Source organism: Amblyomma americanum, chromosome 7 (genome assembly GCF_052857255.1).
Source record: "Amblyomma americanum isolate KBUSLIRL-KWMA chromosome 7, ASM5285725v1, whole genome shotgun sequence".
In the NCBI taxonomy this organism is placed as follows: Eukaryota; Metazoa; Arthropoda; class Arachnida; order Ixodida; family Ixodidae; genus Amblyomma; species Amblyomma americanum.
Window position 1 is genome coordinate 45,301,665 of NC_135503.1, and position 18,963 is coordinate 45,320,627.

Consider the following 18,963-nt stretch of genomic DNA (forward strand, 5'->3'; position numbering starts at 1 on the left):
CGTTTGTGCCTTCAGATGTAGAGAGCGGCGCCGTGGGAGTGCTTGAGCCGGTCGACTCTCTCAGCAATGGCCTGAAGGCAGCCGCGTGCCTCGTGACAGTTAATGACGCCCACAGAGTGCCGCTACGGGTGGTTAACTGTAGCCAGCAGCCACTGAGCCTTCCCAAGAACAAAACATTGGCTTTCTTCACCTCTGCGATAGAGCAACGTGAGCCCACCGATACGGTACTCGCAACTGTAGAGCATGCTAGTCCTTCGGCTGCTCCAAAGGTGTCGTTCGATCTTTCTCACGTAAAATCCAGGGAGAGGGAGGCTCTGGCTGGTTTGCTGAACGACTACTCGGAGGTATTCGCCGCGTCCAACCTGGATTTGGGCTGCTGTGGCGTTATAAAGCACAGGATAGAAACCGGCACTTCATCGCCCGTTTACCAGCGTGCGTACAGGATTCCTTACTCCCAACGTGAGGAGATGGAGCGGCAGGTGCAGGACCTGTTTGATCGCGGCATTGTCGAACACTCAAAGTCACCCTGGGGAGCACCAGCACTATTGGTGGAAAAGCCAGATGGCTCGTATCGATTGGTAGTGGACTACCGCAAACTAAATGCCGTAACTCGCATCGATCCATACCCCATCCCCAATATACAGGAGACGCTTTCTCAGCTGGGCTCTGCCAGGTACTTCACGGTAGTGGACATGGCGGCGGGATTCTGGCAGATAGCAATGGATCCGGCAGATGCCGAGAAAACGGCATTCAACACGCCCTCAGGGCACTATGAATGGAAAAGAATGCCGATGGGTCTGGCCAACAGCCCTGCTGTCTGGCAGAGAACCGCTGATGTTATCTTGGCAGGTCTTCTGGGGAGGCTGTGCTTCGTGTATATGGATGACATTATCATATACAGTGACAGTTTTGATAACCATTTGCGCGATATTGAGCAGGTTTTGGTGCGACTAAGAGCAGCGGGTCTCAAGCTGAAGCCCTCTAAGTGCCAATTCCTCAAAAACGAGGTGAAATACCTCGGGCACGTTGTTTCAGCTGACGGCGTGCGACCGGACCCTGAGAAACTAAGGTGTGTCTCGGATTTTCCATCCCCGACTAGCGTCCGCCAGGTCCGGCAGTTTCTCGGCCTGATCGGTTACTACCGAATGCACATAGAGGAGTTCGCCAAGCTCGCTAAGCCGCTCACCGCCTTAACAGCCAAAAATGTCGCCTTTCGCTGGGACGAAAACGCGGAGGATGCTTTTGGGGCCCTGAAAAGGAAGCTAATGAGTGCACCGCTGTTGCGCCACCCGGATTTTAATTTGCCCTTCGTTATGGCCACAGATGCGTCAAAGTTCGCAGTTGGTGCCGTGCTATCTCAGGTTATCGAGGGCAAAGAACATCCCGTTGCTTTTGCTAGCCGACAGCTGAGCCCCACAGAGCAAAAGTACGGAGCTACGGAAAGGGAGTGCCTCGCCGTTGTCTGGGCAGTAAAGCACTTCAGATGCTACCTTTACGGCCGCAAATTCAAGCTAGTCACAGACTGCCATCCTCTGAAATGGGTGATGAGTGTCAGGGACCCTAGCTCGCGACTCGCTAGATGGAATCTACACCTGCAGGAATACTGCTTTGAAGTTGAGCACAAGTCAGGAAAGACACATCTGAATGCTGATGCACTCAGCCGCACAGCTGCCGTGGCAGCTATAGATGAGTTTGTCCCCGTAGTCGACCCCGCCGAATTACGCACAGAGCAGTGCAAAGATCCTGACCTGAAGCGAATAATCGAAAGCTTAGAGGGCGCACCGTCTCACCCCGAACAGCTAGGTTATTTCATTGGCAAAGACGGCACCCTGTGTCGGCGCACGAAGCCAACCAGGAAAGGGAGACCAGAGAAAACCGCTTGGGAGAGAGTCGTCATACCTCGGTCGTGGACAGAAAGGGTTCTTCGCGCGTTTCACGATGCGCCATGCGCCGGTCATTTTGGCGTAGCGAAGACACGCAGGCGTGTGGAGCGTTTGTACTTTTGGAGTGGCATGCGACAGGATGTTAGAGACTACTGTGCGAAGTGTCATTCCTGTCTCGAAAGAAAAACACCCAAGGGACGAAGACCAGCTCCAATTCAGCCGTTCCCTGAGGTTTCGGCTCCCTTCGAGCGTACAGGTATGGACATAATGGGCCCCTTGCCCACGACCACTTCCGGAAACAAGTACATTTTAGTATTTGTCGATCACCTTTCAAAATACGCGGAAGCGGTAGCACTCCCAGATCAGAAGGCAGACACGGTTGCAAGAGCATTTGTCGAACAGATCGTGCTCCGACATGGACCCCCGAGGCAACTCTTGACAGATCGGGGAACGAACTTCGTGTCGCAGCTAATGAGGAGAGTTTGCGAGCTGCTTAAGATCGCTAAGAAGCAGACAACACCGTACCATCCGGCTTGCAACGGCGTGGTGGAGCGACTGAACCAAACCGTGGCCGGGTTCCTGTCGCATTTTGTTTCGCGCGACCAGCGGGACTGGGACTTGTGGCTCCCGTATGCAATGTTTGCCTACAATTCCGCAGCACACGAGAGCACGGGCGAATCGCCATTCTTTCTTCTCTACGGCCGAGACCCGGACCAGCCTAGTGAAGTGCCAGAGGGCCCCCGTCGTGTCCCATACGCTTCACTGGACGACTATAAGGTTGAGCTAGAATCGCGCTTGCAAGTGGCGAGGGACATCGCAAAAGAGGCCTTAAAGAAAGCGGCGAAGCGCAAGAGGGAGGTGCACGATCGAAGTGCTAGAGACGCGCCGTTTAATGTGGGGGACAGCGTGTACATTGAAAACTGCCAAAGGCAGATTGGGCTAGCTCGTAAGTTCCAGACGAAGTGGAGAGGACCGTGCGAGGTTGTCGAGAAGCTTTCTCCGGTAAACTTCAGAGTCCGAGACGTGAACCGGCGCTTGATAAGGATACACGCAAATCGCCTCAAGTCGGCACCGGTTCAGTATTCACGAAATGAGGAAAGGGAGAGCGCGGATTTTGATGGGGACAGAAGTGAAGCGGAGCGCGCAGATAGTTCGCAAGAAACGCCCTCTCCTGCATTTGTTCGGCAGGCGCCAGAGGTGACGGCCGGAATGCCACCGGATTTACTTCATGCATTGCTAGAAGAAGAAGCGCGCGAGGTTGCCGCGCAGATAACGCCAGGGGAGGCTCCTGCCACGAGCCCTCGCGAGTCCCAAAGCAGACAAAGGGTCACAGACTTACTTAGTATGACTCATGAAGGCCGATATCCGCTGCGAAATCGGAAAGCTAAGTCGGACTAATGGTGTAAACAGAGCGGAGTTGTGAACTGGTCAGAATTGTGTAATGCCGCAGCTCATAACATTGCTATATGCGTATGTGTTAAGTTATCGGAGTTAGTAGTTAAACCTTTCTGTCATTAAGTAACACCTTCACAGGAGAGCATGCGGAGCGCATGCAGAACCTGCCCTACTTCCTTTCGTTATCTATATTTTTGTCTGTGCCGTGATCGTGCTAGAGGTGGGAGCTCCTTTGTAACTGTGGTAAATTTATTTCGTCCAGTTTGGACTAGAAAGGAGAGGCTTGGGTGCTGAGTTTCATGTTTATCTGTAAAAGAAGATCAGTGCTGCCCCTGGAGACGCCAGTTATGACAGCGGAGGCATATGGTGTTGTGCAGTGGTGTTGAGTGCAGCGAAAAGTGTTTTGCCGGACGCACTGTGCGAGGCGATTCAGAAAGACAAGGGGAGCTGCAGGGACTCAAATGTTCGGAGAACATTCTTCTGGAGGGTGAGCGAGTGTGACATTCCTTGTGTGCTACGAGGTACATTCCCTGTGTGTGCATCGAGTTGGGGCTTAAGGCCGCCCCTCTTTTCCAGCTGCATACCTTTGCAGAAAGCAGGACGCCGGCACACGCGGAAACCGAGAGCCCCCGAGTACATACGGGGAACGAAAATTGTCGCTTGACGCACGGACCCCCTTCCCCCCCCCCCTTTGTCGTGGGCTATCGCCGGGAAGGCACCCACAGCTTCCCAGAAGGGCCGTGACGGACACCTGTCAGACAGACAGGCAGTACTCGCCAAGAATGTGGAAAGACAGGCGCAAGTGAACAAAAGCGCATTCCCAGGATGGCCGTGACGGACACCTTTCATGGCGGACAGGCAAGACTCGCCAAGAATGTGGGAAAACAGGGGCGACCCTCAATCTGGTTTCCCGGAGCGACAGACGAACCCCTTCATGATTATTAGCTGTGTCCCGCCGTCGGTAGCGCGGCAGCATCGAGGGCGCTTTCGCCCCCTCCTTTGTGGCTGACGAACGACGCGGACCGATGGTGGGTGGCGGTATGCATGCCTGAGGCAAGGATTAGCTCCGAAGGGAGAGCCTGTGGATACTCTCACTTGAGAGAGAGTGGTGACGTTTTTGCTGTTTATTTAGTTTGTATTGTTAACAAGAATCTGGGTTCGAGGCTAAGCCCAACCCAAGGGGTTGTCCTCATCTCGCATGTTATTTTTCATTGGAGAATTGATGCTTTGGGCGGGCCACTGAAAATGACCGCCCTTAGTCCTTTGTTAATCAAGTGCTTAAAAGCGCATGTAAACGGATGCAGTCCAGTCTGAGCTGGGGCTCCATGCTTAGCATGTAATGTGATGCTAGTTAGGCACTAACCTGCCCGGTGGATGAGTAAAGTAGTGCAAAGTTTGTTCTTTTGTAAATTCAGTTCTGCTTTTTCCAGTTTAACTCTCTGTATATGTATGTTGTAAAATTATGCTCTGCTGTCATCATCTACAAGCTCGCCTCCTGTTCATCTTCCAAGCCGAACGACACTAGAGGAAGGGTTTGTGAACCATCCTCGAAGAAACGGACGACTATTGAAATTCTACTGCATACACGCTGAGGACGACATCGTTCGCCAAGAGGGCCTTCAGTGCCGAAGCCCGACGGCGTGCAGCTTCTGCCAGCAACCGCTCGAGCCCAACTCCGGAGCCACTCCATCGCCCCCATGAAGTCGTCGGCACGTAAGCTCGGACGCCCCAGCCTCTGATGTATAATCTTAATCATGTGTAATTATTGAATATACCTGTTTGTTTAAACTGAGCCATACGGTGTCTCTTTGCCTTTCCGTCCCGTGTGGACCTGCGCATTATGGGGGTCATCACAGTATTAAGGAACTGTAGACAGTTGTATTTTTAAGAAATTTTGCATGAATGGAGTCAAAACCGGGCAATGAATGAAATTGTAGGCCATCAATAAGTTTAGCAACGCCAGATGAATCGATGACAATTTGAGGCATAGTTGGGAAATTATACCGGAGTGGAACGGGATGTTTGGTGTTTTATGTGCGTGAGAAGTTCTGAACAAAAGTTTCGTTAAGTTCTGATGCACATAAATGAGCCGGAATAGGGTCACCTGACGCGTCCGTTAAGTTAATAGATTCTTCGGTATGACTGCTCCAATTTCTGTGAGGATCTCATTGCAAGTTCTTCAATATTGCAGTAGCTTTTCCCAACACTTTCTTGAGCGAAAGCTTGACAGATCGTACCAGTCGTTCCCAAAAGCAGCCCCAACACAGAGTTCTATCGGCGATGAAGTTCCATTGGATCCTATGCTCAGCAAAATATCTTGGAGCTCGTTTCCACGAAAGGTTTTCTACATCTTTTTTCTACCACATGACGCGCGTTGAAATGTTTGTGCGTTGTCCAAGAAAGATCGCTTAAGATCGCTGAGCTCCCGTTCAGCGGAGAAACCACTGTAGTTATTGGCGTTAGCATCTTGAGAAAATCCCGATATGTAGACAAGGTCATGATGTCACACGTTGAGCTGCAGAATGAAAATAATTAAACCTGCAGTTAAATTGTGACTGTGCCGTCCTAACACTACTCGAATATCACTATGACATGGTGTAAAGTAAATTAACTACCCTGAAAAGAATAGATAGATACATAAATAAAGAGGAGGAGGGAAAGACAGGAATGTTAACCAGAAAGAGTTCCGATTGGCTACCCTGCACTGGGGAAGAGGGATTAGGGGGCTAAAAGGAGGAAGAGAGAAGGAGAAAAAGGCATAACACACACACACACGCACAACGCTGTCACAATTTGTCACTCACTCCAGTCGCTCTCAAGTAGGCAAAGAGTGCCTTGTATGCCTTGAGGGCAGTCGACTGCTGTGGTCACGGACCGAGGATCTTTTGCTCTGTTAATGGGCGAGGATGGAGGAGGTCCAGGGCACAACACAGTGTATGTCTTGCACTAGCAAATGCAGGGCACTCACAGAGAAGATGAGCGATGGTCTCCCCACAACCACAGCTCTCACAGGCAGGACTGTCGGCCATCCCCATCCGGAAAGCATAGTGGTTGGTAAAAGCAACGCCGATCCATAAACGGCATAACAATGTTGCGTCGCGACGTGCTAAGTTACGTGGAAGACGAAGGCGCAGTTCAGGGTCCAGTGCCTTGAGGCAGAGGTTACAAAACTCTCCCGTGTTCCGCGCTAAAAGTGTGAGCTCCAGCGCCAAACGGCGAAGCCCACACGCTGCGTCACGTTTTGATATTGGGATCCGCACTGGAAGTCCGTCTTTGAGAGCAGAACGCGCAGCCGCATCGGCCTGGTGATTACCGTAATACCACAGTGTTCTGGCAGCCATTGAAAAATGATGTCATGACCTTTGGAAACCGTGCCGTGGTACAGTAGACGGATCTCAGCAACAAGTTGTTCCTGCGACCCGCGGCGTAGCGCAGCTTGCAGGGCTTGAAAGACAAATTTGGGTAATCAGGCTGGAATCGAACCAATGACCCCTTGGTTGGCGAGTGAAACACACTTCCTCCAGGGCACTGAGGCACGCACGTTCGACTTCGCTAAAGGGAGACCTTGTGTGTACTGTGGTGTGTTACATGCTGTTGTATGCTTACTGATGTAAGCTAATGAATGTGTGCAATTGCAACGAGGTAATAATTCATAAATTGGAAAATAACCATTAACGCTTTCACATCATACCCTTAAGCAGAAGCATAAGTGTACCGTTAATTTTCATGTTTTCCATATATGACTGTACGCGTTCCGAACAAAGCATTGGTTGAGCATTAGCGCTTACTTCTTCTTTCTTGCACTATCTCTTTCTTTCGCGCCGTTTTTCACGATGCCGTTAAAATATATTTTGTAAAAGATTTTGACAAATGCCTACTTTTGATCTGTCAGAGGCTTATGATAGTCACCAGTGGTTTCGCACTTGATGTAGAAACCACTGTCTAACATTCCACAACACAACTGGACAATAAAGTACTTCTCAGGGGGTCTCAAGACCAAATTATGGGGCAGAAAACGTGAACCTGTAGTAGCGTTATCAGGCACTCTTCAGCCTATACACCGGGCTGATGAGTCCTTCGGGGTAATTTAATCCTTATGTTGCGGGATGCTTCATATCACCATGTAGTATTCAACATCATACAGCGTTGTGAGATAAATTATAGAGCGCAGGTAATTATTTTGTCGAATTCATTTGATGCCCAGATTACTAAGGAAAATTAAAAGCTTATTTCCCTAACACACATTACAGTGAGCGCTTACGAATTTCACATTAAATTAAATGAAAATCATCATTAATCCGAAAATCTCAAAAATCATAAGCTTTTCTAGCAATTCGAAGGGAACGCGAAACGGCAAAAGTTTAATTAGCCTATAGGGAAGGCCTCTTGGCTCTTCTGGGCGGGCTACGCTAAGCAGACATGAATTATTGTTTGGCAGGATCTCTCGTTGCAATGCTTGCGGGAATCCGCAGTCTTTTCCTTTTCTTTCTCCATTCCTTTCTCAAGGAAAACCTTGTTGCCTAGCTGGTCGCCTCGCGCTCATTGATAAACAAACTGGCTTGTCTAACAAACCCTAGGGTGAGGAAGAGAACTTTGGTGTTTTTGCTTTTTTGCCATCTTATTCAGAACCGTTCCAGATGGAAATTTGCGAGTGATGTTGGGATATCTTATTTCTTCCATGGCCGCAATAGATTCGTGACTAGTTGAAGCTCTAACGCCTCAAACACCGCACAACCTCAAACATCATGCCAGCAGGCACATTATGGCCCACCTTTCATCACCATATTTCATCAGCTGTACTTTGCAAAGTCTCTTATTTCGCGGCATGTTTTGTAGCGATAGCTACACTACGCCAGCCACTTCGCGAAGTAAGCGTGGCTGCAGGCTGAGCCATGGCACCACCGCTCCGCCAGCTGTGCGCATGTGCGAAGTGACGTCATATCCCGCAGCTGGTGTGCGCGCAGCGCGCCTCGCCGATGCGCCGACGCCGGAGCAGACGCCGCCCGCCTCGTCAGTTGTGCGCATGCGCGGAGTGACGTTAGAACACGCAGCTGGTGTGCGCGCCGCGCGCCACATTACGCTAGCATTTCGAGCCTTCAGCGTGGAGGCGCCGTGGCCACCGCGGCAGCATCCGGCGGCGCGGCGCGCCGGCGAAACCGAGTGGGGGAGGAGTGAAGAGGGGAGGGGAGAGAGTGAATCCACGTCCAGGGACGAAGATGAAGAAGGAACGCCCAGCGAAACGCAGCGCCGAAAGACTCACTTTGCTATTCGACTGAGCGACTTCCACTGGGCCAGCTGCAGCTATCGCGTCACTCCAGGTTTAACCAGAGCTACACCACAGCCATTTTACGCTGCTCTTTAGGAAGTCCTTATGTCTGGCTCTTTTGCTGCGCTTGTGACTTCATGATTCTTGACAGCTGCTGTTGGACATTCTATACATGTATGAGGAGCTCTTGGCAAGCAGCAGTCACATACGTCATGAAATTGTTAGTCTCCTAGCTCTCGCCCAGCGACATACTGTCACCCGTAGCCACGGACGTGACGAGCGTTGTAAGGACGGCTGGGACATTCTTGAATTTTAATTTGAGACCGCCCAAATTTTTCGCAGGCTGTTAAACTGTGCCAGGTCACTTCACTGCTTGAGCGAATACCTTTATTCATCAGCTCCACTGCAACAGAACTCAGTCGTTGACACTGTAGGAGACAATGAGCATTCTAACACGCCTCAGAAAACAAAAAAATGAAATCGTCACTAAAACATAAAGCGGTCATTGTCTTTTCAATAATGATCCCACGGCAATAAATGTCTCTAAGGATCTGCAGTAAAGCTACAACACTGTGGGGCAGTCCAAAGTGCAAACGTTATCAGTCAGTAGTTTTGTGGCCTTGTGGCAGCAGCGTCAACAAAAACGCACCAGCACTAACTTATAAAAACTTATGCAATCCTCGATGAATCGTTTGAATGCGTTAGCAGCCTAATGTTCATTATACCAGTGGTTGACACACTCAAGTTCGTTATATCCGTGGCGGTAACTTAGGCTACACATATCCGAGGTCAGCAGATTCAGTTTCATTATAGCCGAGGCCCAAATATGAAAGTTGGGTATATCCGAGATGGCACACTTATATTTGGCATACCATAGGCTAACTCTCTAACGCTCGTAATAGCCGAGATGGCATACCAAGGTTCGTTATATCGAAGGTTAACACATGCACGAAATGTCGTCATATCCGAGGTGGCATAGGTAGCACAGTCAAGCCAACTTATAAGGACGCAGGTATAACGAACGTTCGCATACTACGGGAGAGTGTGGTACTAGCATCAGTTTATATATTGAGCAATGGCACTGCGTCTCGGATACAACTAAGTACCGTGACAGCACAGCTCGGTTAGAGTGAACTAGAATGTGCCGGAAATTCGAAAACACGCGCATACCGCCACCATGGAGACCACAAAAACGTTTCCTACAGCTACCGGGCCATATCGATGACCTTGTGGCTTGAACATCTGCCTCGTATGCGACGGGCGCGGATGATACCATGGTCACAAGGTTTCCCTTGACCTGGCGCTGGGCTCTTCTGCGGTTAGAATGCTTGGGAAATGAATCTTGGACCGCACCTTGAAACCATCTTAAGAACGAGCGCAAAAGACAGGACAAGAAAGGCCATAAGGCGAGCACTGACCAAGTAGGGTTATGAAGAGCTGGCCCTTTCACTTCTCTTGTTTCTTATGCTCTTCAAAATCCTTCGAATGCCCAAATGTCTTGCTTTTTACTGGACCTTATACTATCTGTGTAGGCTATCGGTCAAAATATTTTCCGCAAGTTTTCCTTGAATTAGCAAATAGAGCTTCATTTGACTGATTGATTGATAGGCTGGTGAGCAGGTCGCCGCTTGCCACTGGCTACCAACAGACAGTGGTCGCCATTTCTGCTTGCACAGACCCTTCTAATGATAACACAGCAAAAACTTGAACGTGCAATACGCAGAGCTTGTTTTTCTGTTTTGGTAATGGTAATTCTTTCCCGCTGCAACCAAGAAGTGTCTTAAGAGTCCAATATGCATGCGCCTACACGAAGCGACGACAAATTACTGAGGTAACAGCAACTAATGCATATCGCAACAATAGTAAAAAGTGTCACACTTTCAGTTGAAAATTTGTGCAGCAGGAAAATGATTGCTCGACCCTAGAAAGTGTCTGCGAAAAAACCCTAGTGAAATCTAAGAGCCGCTGCATGAACACCCGGGTATGTTGGCAGCTTGACATTATTGCGTTGCTACAGACTCTCTAACCGCTACCAAAAGAGCCGACGCCGAATCTTTTTTAAGAGCGTTAGCTCTTACTCATCACGTTTCGAGATTTCGTCGGGACTACTACCACCCTAAGATCACAGCGCCATCCGTGGCAGCAAATAGAAACCGGCACATCTCGCATTGAGACTTGTTAGTAATTGCATGTATACAGTGTTTATCTATTATTAAATTGTGGTTTTATTTCTATACCACAGCCCATAGGGTTTTATTTGCCAACCTAATTTGGTACACAACTGTCCCCGGATGAGTGCCCCTTGTTGTCTGACTATATATAGCGGGACGAATGTAATCGTAGCGGGAAAGGAATGGGAGGACACAGCCAATTGTAATAGCCGCCAGCTTGGATTCGAGAAACCGAAACTATGCCACCATTTCGTCCCCTGACGTCATACTCACATAGTTCCATCTCTATCCACCATATTAGACCGTTGCGTCATCATTGGCACGCGGCAGGTGGTTGTTTTATACAATCCTCTTGTAGATGGTGCTACAAGCTCTAATAGATGGCGCAAGCCGTCGATCGCTCCGCTATGTGGAAACTTGTTACTTTTCCAAACCGCTAAGGGTTTTCTTCACTGGCCCCGCTGGATACGGAAAGACTTTCGTTTTACGCATGGCCAATAAACCTAACGCTCGTTACTTCCCCGCCTTCCAGACGGTGGCGGTCTTTTTAGATTGCCGGCTTTTCCCAATTCAATTGTGGGTAACCCTCTCATTCTCAGTTCGCCAGATTTCGACAAAGTAGTGTACCTGTTCCAATCAAGGCTTCGTGTCCTCAGAGCTTAGCCTTACAGTCCAAAGATATCCCTGGTTTTCTCACTACTAATGTGGTAGCATTGTGATATCATGGGAAAAGCACCGAGAAGAATGCAAATCTGTCGAAATAAACGACGGGACACGCAATCTATTGCGGCCAAACATTCATTAAATGAACACAGGATGTAACCACCACCGAGTACAAAGATCACAAAATAATAATAATAATAATAATAATAATAATAATAATAATAATAATAATAATAATAATAATAATAATAATAATAATAATAATAATAATAATAATAATAATAATAGGTTTTGGGGGAAAAGAAATGGCGCAGTATCTGTCTCATATATTGTTGTACACCTGAACCGCGCCGTGAGGCAAGGGATAAAGGGGGGAGTGAAAGAAGAAAGGAAGAAAGAGGTGCCGTAGGGGAGGGCTCCGGAATAATCTCGACCACCTGGGGATCTTTAACGTGTGCTGACATCGCACAGCACACGGGCGCCTTAGCATCTTGTATCCTTAAAAACACAGCCGCCGCGTTCGGGTTCGAACCCGGGAACTCCGGATCAGTAGTCGAGCGCCCTAATCACTGAGCCACCGCGGCAGGTAAGATCACAAAACTCTTGAACCATCACACATGCGCAAAAAGAAAGAAAAGATGTAATCAAGAGCAGTAAAAATTCTCCAGTCCCCAGGGAGGCGAAACGCATCCGAGTTCATGATTGGGACACGCACTGTTGGATGGCTGAAGCACACTTCCTTATTAAACATCACATAGAACCCTCAAGACGGAGCTTAAGTGTCCACTCCAAATGATGAACACTTGCTTTGGCATGTCTACTCGGTTTAACTACTTCAAATCACTACCATTTTTTTACAATTCCTACCACCAGTAGTAGTGGAACGCTGGCAGCGTTAGCACCACTATGTTGCGATTTCAGCACAACTGCATGCATTGTCGGTAGCGGTGTCAGCATCCTGCCTTCCAAATGGAATGTACACAATTGCTCACATGCGTGACGGAAGAAACCACATCCTTTGCATTAGCCTGAAGCAGACACAAGGAAGCGCCATGACGAAAACCTCGAACAGCACGCTCCGGGTGATGGAATTTCATGTGAGCCAACACTCTCATGCATATTTTACTAGGCCTCGCAGACGTTCTTCTGTTCTGGGTAATGGTAGGTTAGTGACGGCATACCCGGTTAGAATTATTGGCACGCTTCCAGGAAACGTATGTTTTTTAATGACAAAAACGAAAAGCACATGACGAAATAGAGAACAACGACCCAGGCGGTGTTCGTCCTTGTCATGTAGCACCAACTAGCTCGCAAGAGCACCTTCGTGGTGGTGGTGATAAACTTTAATAAATATTGAGCCATATCTTAAACTATTCTTGGGTTGGCTCTTGGTCGCGTGAGGTGGCTGGCAGTCGGTGACGTCCGGCGACTTCCAAAGCCCAGCCCACCAGCTGCTTTTGGACAGCTGGGTCGGAGCTGGACATCGCGACCTCCCATCGCTCGTGGTCAGTGAGAGCATATGTATAGTATATGATTGAAATCGGCTCTTGGGGCTCCGCATAGGGTACACTCTGGAGAGAACAGCCCTGGATGCATTAGTGCTAAAAGGGTGGGGGAAAGAAAAGTGCGAGATTGTAGCTGGTGCCACGTCACCTCCTCTAATTTAGTGAGTGATTTGTGAGGCGGAGGATAGTGGAGTCGTTGCTCTCTGTAGTGGAGTGAGATTTCGTGGTATGTGATCAATCGGACACAGGCGCTCCCTGGCTCGGCGGCTTGCCCTGCTCGGTTCACGTACGCTCGAGCGGTGTCATGGGCGGCTTCGTTGGCCCGCATGCGCGGGGACCCAAATGAATTGAATGGGCCTAGTGGGGGGCTGAGAGGAGTTGAGAATTTTATGGGCGACGGCATGCGTCCGCCCTTTTGCAAAGTTTCTGATCGCGGTTTTTGAGTCTCTAAATACGAGTGTGGCAGTGGTGGAGGAGATCGCAAGGGCAATTGCAGCTTCTTCGGCTTCTAGCGAGGTGTGCGCTAGGACCGATGCAGCTGCTAGAGGTGAAAGATTGTGGCCGATTGCGGAAACGGCAAAGGCCGGCTGAGTGGTGTATGCCGCGGCATCTACGTAGACAGCCTCCGTGTGTTGGTTATAACGTTTATGTAGCGCCTGGGCTCTTGCTGCGCGTCGAGCTTGGTGGTGGACAGGGTGTATGTTTTTGGGAGTGGATGTACTGTTAGAAGCTTTTGGGTGGCCCCGGGGGTGGGGTATGTAGGCCGGAGAGTGTTGGGTGGGTTAAGACCTAGGTTCTTCATGATGCTGCGGCCTGTAGGTGTGGAGGAGAGACGTTCAAGTTGTACCGTCCGGTGAGCTTCTGTAAGCTCGGCTAGTGTGTTATGTATGCCCATGAGTAAGAGCCGTTCGTTGGAGATGTTTCCAGGGAGGTTGAGGGCGGTCTTGTATGTCTGGCGAATCAGGGTGTTGATTTTCTCTTCTCCTATCGTGAGGAAGAGATATGGGAGAGAGTATACTATGCGGCTGACAACGAATGCTTGAACTAGGCGACGGAGGTCGTGTTCTCTCATGCCCCTGTGTCGGTTGGCAATTCGTCGTATAAGCCGCATGGTCTGATGGACGGTGTTTGTGAGTTTGGTTATCGTTGCGGTGTTCTTGCTATTGTTCTGGAGTAGGATGCGTATGATTCGGACCTTTTTCACTTGTGGGATGGGGGTGCCGTCCAACGTAAGTTTTATTGGAGGCGGGGGGCCTAGGTTCGTCCTACATCTAGGTGGTCGAAGAATGAGTAACTCGGATTTGGTAGGGGAGCAGGCCATGGAGGCTGACGGTTGCAGCATGCGCGGCCACCAGGTCGGCACCGGCCTGCAATGTTTCTTCTATGGTTCTGGCATTTCCTGTGGTTGTCCTCAGTGTAATGTCTACGGCATAGAAGGAATGCGAGAGATTAGGTACTGCGTTTAACGCCTTGGCCATAGGAATGAGTGTTATATTGAAGAACACCGGCGAGAGGACTGACCCTTGCGGGGTGCCTCTGCTGCCGAGTGCGAAGGTTGGGGAGGAGAGAGACCCGAAGCAGATTTCTGCTGTGCGATGTCTTTGGAAAGCTGAAATTTGAAGGTGCGCGGGCCTGTTCCTAGTGCCGAGAGCGCTTTTAGGATGGCGGAGTGATTGACGTTGTCAAAGGCTTTGGTTAGGTCCAAAACTAGTGTTGCTCGTGTGCGTTTTGCCTTTTGGGGGTGGAAGGCCTCTTCCGAAATCTGAAGCATAACGTCCTGTGTGGACAGATGACTGCGGAAGCCAATCATCATGTTGGGGAGTAGATCGTGATCGTCGATATGGTTCTGTAGGCGTTCCAGGACCACATGTTCGAACAGTTTGCCTAGACAGGATGTAAGGGAGATTGGGCGTAGGTTTTTTAGATCTAGAAGTTCGCCTGGTTTCGGAATAAAGGTTGTGTGGCGTGCGCCCATTGGGCTGTTAGCGCTTCTTCTTGCCAGCACCTGTTGAATAGGTCTGTTATAGCCTGTATGGAGCGCTCGTCCAGATTCCTAAGCATCTTGGTGTTGATTTTGTCTGCCCCCGGGGCCGAAGTGGTGCGTAGTTTCTGCATGGCGGCTTTACCTTCCCATGGAGAAATGTCCTCATCTAGTGTAGGATTGGGGCCGCCGGTGTAAGTAGGGAGCGCGGTAGGTGGAGTTGTAAGATGTTGGGCTTTAAGAGCGGTTAAGAAGACGTCATCCTGTAGAGGGAGCTTGTGCAGAATGCGGTTGACGTTTTTCCTTTGCATTGCTTTCGTGCCTCATGGTTCGAGCAAGCAACGATGAAATGTCCACGTGTCTTTGACGCCGAGGTTGCCGCTCACACGGTCGCAAAACTGGCCCCATTGCTGGTGTGCCAGTTGGCTTCCATGGGCTACAATCTCCTTTACTAGCACGCCGATGCGCCGCTTGAGCGGCCTATTATGTTTGTGAGCGAGCCACCTTTTTTGAAGGCTGGCATGCGCTTCCCAAAGGTGTAGTACGCGACTATCTGCCGCCTCTGCATTTGGGGTGTCAGGGATTGTGGATGTGGCCCCAGCCACGTCCTTTGTGAGAGTTGAATTGTGTCCAGGTGTCCAGGTCTGTGATGGTGTCTGGGACGTCTCGTCGGATTTGACGGAACTTGACCCTGTCCACCACCTCCAGGCGTCGTTTTCTAACGTGGGCTAAGGTTGTGAGGTTGAGATCGGTGCTCAGTATATAGTGATCACTACCGAACGAATGCTGCGTGTTTGTCCAATCACTCTTGGGGAGTTGTTTTGAGAGGGTTAGGTCCGGGCTGGTGTTGTGTTGAATACTTGTTCCGATCTTTTTTGGTTGGTCTATGTCGTTGAGCAGGGATAAGCGTTCGTTCTGGATGAAAGTCCAAACCGAGGTGCCTTTACGACAGTTTTTATGGTAGCCCCAACTGGTGTGGTTGGCGTTAAAGTCGCCAATTATCAGAAGGGGGTGGTCTGCACTGAGCGTGAGTGCCTTGCGCATTTCTGCAATGAGAGGTGCCGGAAGGCCTTTTGGTGGACTATATATGTTTAGTATGAAGAGGCTGCTGCTCTTGCGTGTGCGGGGTAAGAGTTCTACTAGGAGGCAGTCTATGTCATCAAGCTCTAAAGTGTGCTCAATTGCGGTAAAGTTACGGTGAACCAGTGTCGCTACTCGCGTTCGAGGCAGCACGCTGGTTGACTCAAGAAATGTGTAGTTTCGAAGCTTGACATTACAGAGAGTTTCTTGCAATGCTATAACGGTAGGTATCTCGTCTGCTGAGAGGTTTTGGAGGTGAAATTGCAGGTTGTCGCGCTTCTCTCGGAAGCTCCTGCAATTCCACTGCCACACTCGAATGCAGCTATGTTGTGCAGCAATGTTGGGGGCGGCTTACGGGTCTATGAGATTTGGGCCGTTTGGCTGGGTGATGAATTTTCCTTTTATGTGGTGCTGGATTTGAGCCATAGAGGCTTCATGTGCGCCTTGACGTCACTCGAGGGCAGTCATCCGGCGTGCAATGTTTGCCATCCATGCTGCAGTATCAGTGCGTAGGGCGTTCATGTTTTGTTCGAGGCTTTGAATTATCGAGGTTAGCTGAGTGAGCGAAGCTGTGTCTACTGAGTTGTGGGAGTCATTTTCAGCTTGCGCCTTGCGCTTAACTGGGGGGTGGCGAGTAGGTGACGCAGCGCGTGAGGAGGAGGTGGAGGCAGGGGAAGGAGTGAGTTGCTTGGGTGTGATAGTTTGTACTCCGTTGGGGGGGGGGGGGGGGGGAGGGACCGATTCTTTGTAGGCGGTTCTCGCCTGTGAAGTAGCTGTAATTGTTCGCGGAGCTCTGCAATTTCTAAACCCTGCTGTCGGTGTTGTGCTCTGAGCTCTTGATTCTCTTTAGCGAGAGGGAGGTCCCTGCTTCCAGCTAACCTGTTTGTCCATGGCCTGGGCTTTTGGTCCCGGTAGTGGCGGGAAGGAGGCGGACAGGCTCCTGCGCTGGCTTTTCCCGGAGACGGACCTGGAACCGGTTCTGGAGTTGGTCCGAAGCCGGCTGCTTGATGACCGGGACTGCTGAGTCGTGCTCTCGGTGGATGAAAACCTGGCGGGATTGTCTGTGGAGGTTGTAGCATTGCTGGCAGCATTTCGAGCTGCCAGCCCGGTCGAACCGGACTTTCCATTTTTTGGACCCCGTGAAGGGGGAGCCACCGCACAAGATACATTTCGAGTCGCACGTGGGAGTTGAACTTGCCGGATGGGTGCCGCCGCATCTGTGACATCGGTTGCTGACAGCTTGCGGGCAGACGTCCGACCGGTGGCCCGGTCTCCAGCAGTTAAAGCAGGCCTCTACCTTGGCTTTGAAGGGGTGGCAGTTATAGACGGCTCCGTAGAAGTTGAGCTGCTTGGGAACCTCCTTGGTTTTCACGAAGGTGATCAGGATTGATTTATAGTGTGGCCCAAAGGGCGCGCGTCTGCTATTGTGTAGGATCGGCTAGGGTTTAGTGCGACGAGTTCGTTGAATCTCTTCTTGGGTTTGGTTGTAGATTGCCTTGTAGAGAATTCCGCGCAGGGCATCGTCGGGCGCTGCGATGTAAGCCTTTACCGGGAATTTCTTGTCGTTGAGTTGGAGCGTCTGCAGCTGCACGTAGTTTTTGGCACGAACTTCGGCAGGTGTGCTGATTGTGAATGAGTTATTGTGTGGGTTAACTCTGAGTCGGTCGTGCGGCCGGGCGTCATGGTAGTTGAGCCTCACAGCCGCGCACACAATAGGCAGCAGCGCGCCACCGTTACATTGTCTAAGGTCCAATCCGCCACCAGGTCGGAAAATTACTTTCAGATCCATAGCCGGGAGTTTTGGTAGTGGAGCATGACATTTAAGTTTTGGAGAAATAGCCTTGCCTTGATTGGGCGGCGCCGACGTGGCCGGGTCGGCAGGTAGGTGAGTTTGGGAGGATTGCTTCAGAGCCGGATTCGAAGTGGCTAGGGTGGCGAAGTCCACATTGCGGGCTTGTATTGCTCTCGACCAACGCGGGTCGTTAGCGAAGTCTTCGGGGTTGATTTCGTCGCCTTCTACGCTGTAAACCATCATTGCTTAGGTCAATACGCAGGCGAGGTGAGTCTAGACGCGCCGGTGGCCGTAGGCCTAACCGGCGGCCGCAGCGGCGGGGGCCCTTGTGCGAGGTACAACGCGAGGCCTAGCGTTCCGCGCCTGGCTTGGATCGGTACAGTCCTTTTCTGGCAAAAATGGTCGGAATTGCACGAAAAATGGTGGGAACGTGTGCCGAACACCTTCACTGACCGATTATGGGTAGTGTCAGCCCATTGCACGTCGAAAATCCGCCGTCCCGAGTGAAAATCCACGGAGCCGAGGTGAGGTGCGCATTGTATTGCGGCCAAACATTCATTAAAGGAAAACAGGATGTAACCAAGCCGCCACGGTGGCTCAGTGGTTATGGCGCTCGACTGCTGGCCCGAAAGACGCGAGTTCGATACCGGCCGCGGTGGTCGAATTTAGATGGAGGCGAAATTCTAGAGGCCCGTGTGCTGTGCGATGTCAGTACAGGTTAAAGAACCCCAGGTGGTCTAAATTTCCGGAGCCCTTCACTACGGCGTCCCTCATAGCCTGAGTCGCTTTGGGACGTTTAACACCCATAAACCAAACCAAACCAAAGCAAGCAGGATGTAACCACCGCCGAGTACAAAGATCACAAAACTCTTTAACCATCACACATGCGTGAAAAGAAAGAAAAGATGTAATCAAGAGGAGTAAAAATTATCCGATCCAAAGTGGTGTCATGATTGGGACACGCACTGTTGTATGGCTTAAACATCATATATAACCCTCAAGACGGAGCATAAGTGTCCACTCCAAACGATGAATATCTCCTTTTGCATGTCTACTCGTTTAACTACTTCTAATCACTACATTAAAAAAAAAACTCCTCCCATCGGTAGTTGTGGAACGCTGGCAGCGTTAGCACCACTATGTTGCGATTTCAGCACAACTGCATGCATTGCGGCAGCGGTGTCAGCATCCTGACTCCCAAATGGAATGTACACAATTGTTCACATG

At 50.3% G+C, this 18,963-nt stretch overlaps 1 protein-coding gene across 1 annotated transcript in view; it reads left to right on the forward strand.

The window, feature by feature from the left end:
- The window catches only part of LOC144097664 (uncharacterized), a 41,817-nt gene extending 24,849 nt beyond the window's left edge, over positions 1-16,968 (forward strand). The window contains exon 6 of the mRNA XM_077630314.1: positions 16,795-16,968. Coding sequence (XP_077486440.1) covers positions 16,795-16,968 — 174 coding nt within the window. The remainder of the gene's footprint in view (positions 1-16,794) is intronic.
- Positions 16,969-18,963: the final 1,995 nt, after the last annotated feature.